General features: G+C 37.0%; 1 protein-coding gene across 1 annotated transcript; it reads left to right on the forward strand.

Annotated features, from left to right (window-relative positions):
* Positions 1-1,931: 1,931 nt before the first annotated feature.
* On the forward strand, positions 1,932-2,390 carry Smp_190770 (hypothetical protein; the record flags this gene model as incomplete). The annotated part of the gene is made up of 1 exon (XM_018792724.1): positions 1,932-2,390. A coding segment is annotated over one exon (459 nt), but the record flags the coding sequence as incomplete, so codon positions are not given.
* Between the last annotated feature and the right edge of the window lie 3,599 nt (positions 2,391-5,989).

Below are 5,989 nucleotides of genomic sequence, written 5' to 3' on the forward strand. Positions count from 1 at the left end.
ACATGGCCACGCGAATATATAGCCTCTACCAGGGAATTCCTACTCACTGCCTTCTCGTGGCGAGGGTGTTGTTCAGAAAAGTGAAAGGACGAAAAGCGAATGTCCGGCGCTTTAACCGGGTTGGTGGATGTGGAGGATCCACCTAGGGGAGTTGAAAAACCCTGATTCCAAACCAATGGTGCACATGGGCTCCAGTATCCTGAAGGAACGAATGGCGTATGAACTCACTGTTGGTCACCGGCTACCATGGGACTGCATCTCCTTACGATGCTCCACTGCCTTGTGGACTAGACCTTAAGGTCAAAGGCTCCGGGTGTGGCCCCCTAGGAAAACCACCTGCTTCAGTCTGGGCACCTGATCAGTATCACAGCCCTCACACAAATCGAATGAGATTTGTGAGGCGCATATTTATTTGGTGCTTCCTTGTACCAATATTTATGTGTTTAAATAAATAAAAAATAATATTACTATGCATTTTTATGCTTATACAGTTCCGTTGATTAATCTGTAATTTTTGTCTTAAGATTTCGGTGTTGAGCACAGAAGATTCCAGTCTAATCTCGACACATTAAACTGAACTCCTTCCTTTCAAGCATCCATTCGTGAGTAAAATCCAAACGCATATTGGGAATGGTTGAGATTAACGATGGTCGCCATTTTAAAAATCCCTTTCAGGATTATACAACTGGAGACCAGCTTAAAGTACTTTCAGTATTTATTTGTGCACCACGTTCCAGGTGGAGAATACGAGCATCCCAAACAAAATTGTCGAACTGTTAAATGTTCTGAATTCGAATCTCGAGAAGCTATCGTCGTCTGACATATCAATGTACACGGGGTTGTCAGGTGAGTGTCGTGTGTTTTATTCATCCCCAGTCAGTGAACCAGTCATATGCAACGTCGAACTTGACACATGTGCGGATCGGTTCAAGCTGAAACACTATCAGAACAGCGAAATGAAGGTGTCGGGGCATGCCTCAGAAAGGTAGATATAGTAACGGTATTAGTGGTAATGGGAGAGATTAGGCATACAAGGCCCAATTTGAGAAAATATGAATTTGTGGAATGAAGAAATGTAAAATAGTTTAAAGATTCTAGATCCAAAGGAATGCACCTGTGCCATTGAGAACGTTTTTGAGCGACGTCACCCAAGGTCTAACAATTGGTCACGACAATCATGCGGTCTCAACCGGACATTCTGAACTTAGTTACATGGCCCATTGGAGTGTTTCAATGTATCTGAAATAAGCCATAGTTTCAGATTGAATGAAATGACTAACCACAAATGTGAAGCCTTTCCTGCATGTATAGTGGATCTTATATTTTCCTTTCTTTGTGCCTGCGGGTGTTGTATTTTTATAAAACACCAGGTGTGACCCACAATGTCACATCAGTATGTACGTGGTACCACTACGTCTATTCTGATTTATTAATCTTTGAAAGTCGAGTGACTGACTATGGCTAATTAGACCAAGTGTTGAGTTATATACCACATATCTAGTCATGTCCTTCGAATAAGTTTATCAGAATATGTCCTTAAATTTGAAGCAAGAAGCTGTGATCAGATTGTCGGAAGACTCCATCTCTGTTTATATTCTTTACTACTAGTGATAAGCCCCACTTAGTATGAAAGGAATAATGTATGGACCACTGAGTCGACCAGTGGTATTTGTCACTGATCGTTGTTGGTGTAGGTGAACTAACGATATTCAGTAGTAAAACCTTTCATTGAGTGTTGACAGCATTGTGTCCCATGCTGGTCATAATCCATTGTTCTGATCGAGGTAACAATTTATCGGAACCGTCCAAACCCACAAACAGACGTTGTCTAGTCATTGAGCTGTAAGAAGTGTAATCGTGCACTGTGGAATTTGTGAATAGTATGCAAATCACTCGATGAACTTGTGTGTCTTTCCATTTGTCTTGTAGGTGTTGGACTATTCTACAATTTCCTATCACAATGCAAATGTGAATTATTAGACAGAAAGATACGTGAAAATGGTGTTGCACATACTGAGAAGTTGCTAAATCGATGTCTACGTCATATTGAATTGAAGTTGTCTAAAAATATCAGTGTTTACACTAGTCCTATCGGTCCACTGTGTTTAGGCGCTCTATCATCGGCCAAACATGGAAGCGAGAATACAGAGGCGAAGAAATTTGTTGAAGAAATTTTGTCGGCGAGTAAATATGGCTTAGATGTGGACAGTGGGATGCCTGATGAAGCGTTGTATGGGCGTACTGGCTATCTAAATTGTCTGGTAACACTTCGAGAAAATAATTTCGACATTCCTATTTCTGTTGTCTCGTCGGTATGTGTTTGTGTATTTGTTGCTGTTTTGAAAGTGTTTATTAATAAATTGTTTGTTCTTGATTGTGCAGAGGAGTGAATGAAAAGGTTTATTGCTTCACAGTTGTTCTAGATAATTTATGAAACTGGTTCAATCGAATAAGCTTTACAATGATATGTTTGTGGTTGATATTATGGAAGTATTGTCCGTGACGATGCTTTGGAAGTTATAATTCTGTGGTGTAGACACAAACCTCGACTATTCCTTCCAAGGTCCACATCGGAATCCTTGTTTTTGAAGACATTTAATGAAACCTGAATGACACATTACAACCAAATGTTTTGATGTGCGTTGTAGTGTTATACCCTTGTCACATGTTTACATATGTAAATGATAGATAATAAGAAATTAGATAATTTATATAGAATTGTCATAGTTCTACGATTTATATTGATGTAAGAAACTGGTTGTATCAAATAATGGCCTAAATTGTCAATGTGAAAATGTAGAAGGCAATCAATTTTATGGGCTTTTGTTCAGAGTTATATCGAAATTACAAGCACTCAGAATGTCATGTGATATGAACGAACTTTCGGTTCGTGTTTGGTTAACAATCTGAATCAGAAGTCTTTTTGCCATCACTCTTGTTTACTCCATATTTCTGTGATAACAGCAATGACAATTGATGTCTGTACTTCACATTAGTTTCTCCTTAGTTGTTTGTATCTATGTCAGTGTAGTATCGCTTGTTATGTTAAGCCCATATACTTTATTCTGGTTGCTGGCCAAGCCAATTCACCTATACATCATGAGTCATCTTTTGATCTTGTTAATTATTCGCTTATTAACCTTGACTATATTTTTATATGAGCGTATATGTGTACCCTTCGTATCTTATTCATCATATGTCTGTCATTCACTTTTGTCTGATTATAAATATTGAGTAATACTTCCTCATAGCGAGTCGGCTTCCCCGCCATCTCCAGTACGCATTACTATTTCTTCGCTCTCGAGTTGGCTTCCCAGCCATCTCCACTATGCATCATCTTTGCTTCGCTCGCTTACACTTGCTCATGTGCCCACAGCTTTCTGGTCTGCATCATTCATCAATAAAAATGTAGTTGCCGCTTCCTTTTGCCTTCTGATTTTATACACCGTTAAGATTGGTATAACAACGGTTATCGAAGTGAACTATTATTGAAGCACGGCACTACAGCAGCACAGACCAATTATTGGTATTCACGGTGTGAATCTGATTCTCATGACCAATAATAATCGTTGTAGAACAATCAACCGTTTTACGTTCCATGAAAATGTTCAAGTGACTGATACTTTAACCTAGTTTCAGTGTTTCCTGTTGACTACCTCCAACTACCATTTTATCTCAACATAGTGCACGCAATGCCGAGTCACCTAGACTGATGGCCACATTGCAACTTGATCGATAGGATTCGATCTGCACTAAGGACGTGACATACATGCCATTGATCACCACCCAGTGATCAGTCAATTGTAAACTGTAACGTCTTGCTCATCTTTTCAAGAAATATTTCCTGTGATTGTTTGTGCATGGGGTTACGGCATTTCGCTGTTTGAGTTATAAATTTTGTGTTTTTTTCGTAATATGAAAGTAGTAATACTAATTATAGCATTTTGAATTCAGATAACAGATGCTATATTGAAGTCCGGTCAGAAAACAGCTGGTGCTTACAAATCGAATGGTTTTTATGATAGATTAATGTATCAGTCATCGAAACGAGATTTGCGCATGCCACCGTTAATGTTCGAATGGTATAATGAATGCTATCTTGGGGCTGCGCATGGTTTTGCTGGTATTTTGACTACTCTACTGAAGGTGAGTTATTTGAAAATGATTCTATTTTCTGGTTGGTTTCTAATACAAATCACTGAGTAACTGAGCTACTAGTGAAAAGAATAATAATAAACGTGAGTAAAATAAGCTTCAAAAGTGAACTGACTAACAGTAAACCATAAAATTTGTTTTTGTGAAAAGTATGACTTGTAACTAATTCATTTCTACTTAAAGAAGTTTAACATTTTGCTCTTTTCTCACCAAAGCTTGGCTTGTTTTTCGGTGATTAACGCAGCCTTCGTTTCATTCCTCTGATTGTTGGTACCGAGTATTATTGTACACTTATCAAATATAACATAAAATAATAATACTATATACTAGTTTATCATTTGTAGTGGTCATCATTTAAACTGGAGAAATTACCACTACTAGAATTAGTAGAACAGTTTTGTAAAACTCTGTTGTCCACTTAGGAGAAGTATGAATAATTGTTTATATTATTGTTGTTGAGTTTTGTGTCAATTCAATTTCTATTTCCTATTCTTTTGAAGGTATATCGTTTGTTTCCTGGTAGCATATCATCACATTCCTTAAATCAGTTAATTCTACCTACTGTTGATTGGATGAGTCAACTTCAGTTATCCAACGGAAATTGGTCTCCTAGTTTAGGTGATAGCGAAAGTCATGATATATTAGTTCATTGGTGTCATGGTGCAACGGGTGTTATTCCACTTATGCTCTCAGCCTTCAAGGTTAGTCATAATATTCTATCGAATACTTTAATTATCGTCAAATAATATATCCTCTTAGAATGAAAAGATCTTAGATCTTCAAATATGCAACCATTATTTTGGAAAAGTACGAAAATCTGATTCGCAACGTGTAGTGTACATAAACTCAACAAGATAACTAGTATATAAACTGAATCTAATCATCGAGATGCATGTGCTGACGTTTCTTATTCGCCTCCTAACTAAGTAATTGCTTAAGAAACCCATTCATCTTGAACTGTACAACCGGGTAGTATTGCATCCTACATAACATGTTGGATTTTTCGGGAATACTCTTATCACACATAATAAATCCCAATGCCATAAAAACCTGTATGTACTGTCTTGTGACAAAAGGTTTTGTGGAAACGTTGTTAGACAAAAGTCTTCTGAGCAATTCCATGAGAACAAACAGTTCGTATGCAATCTGTAATAGGAATATTATCAGCCACCAGTGAGTCTATGAAGTGGCAAAATAAGAATTTTAAACTAACGAAAAATCATTAAAAATATTCTCCTTTTATTTGAATAGATCTGTATGACTTTTAAAGTTCATCGGTAGTTTGTTTACTGTTATTTAACCTCTATGTTGTTACATTCTGTAGATTACAGGTGAAAATAAATATTTAAAGTGTGCATTAGATGGAGGAGAAGCTGTATGGACTCGTGGTCTACTTCACAAAGGCTGTGGTTTATGTCATGGTTCAGCTGGTAGTGGTTTCGCTCTATTAGAGATTTATCAAACAACTCAAGATCCCAAATATTTGTATAGAGCTATAAAGGTTAGTGGTGGTAGTTCAATGCATTTGAAGTATATGTATCTGGTCTTTTGTTTTCTGAACATGTGTGCATTACACAGTTTACAATGTGCCATAATATTTGTTCTGTATATTGTGTCTAGTTCGAAGTACAACATTGTAGTGTTTCACTTGAAATGCTCATGTATTCTATACACTATTACTTGTTTTTTGAGTAGATGATGTCTGAATTCACTTATCTTTACAGTAGTTTGTAATGAAACTATTAGTTGGTCAGGTAACGGTGTATTTGCACGTTACTCCATAATTATCATAGTGTGATATTCTATAGTGTGAATGAGTGAATGTATTTTGCTA

The sequence above is a fragment of the Schistosoma mansoni genome (genome assembly GCF_000237925.1).
Source record: "Schistosoma mansoni, WGS project CABG00000000 data, supercontig 0147, strain Puerto Rico, whole genome shotgun sequence".
NCBI lineage: Eukaryota > Metazoa > Platyhelminthes > Trematoda > Strigeidida > Schistosomatidae > Schistosoma > Schistosoma mansoni.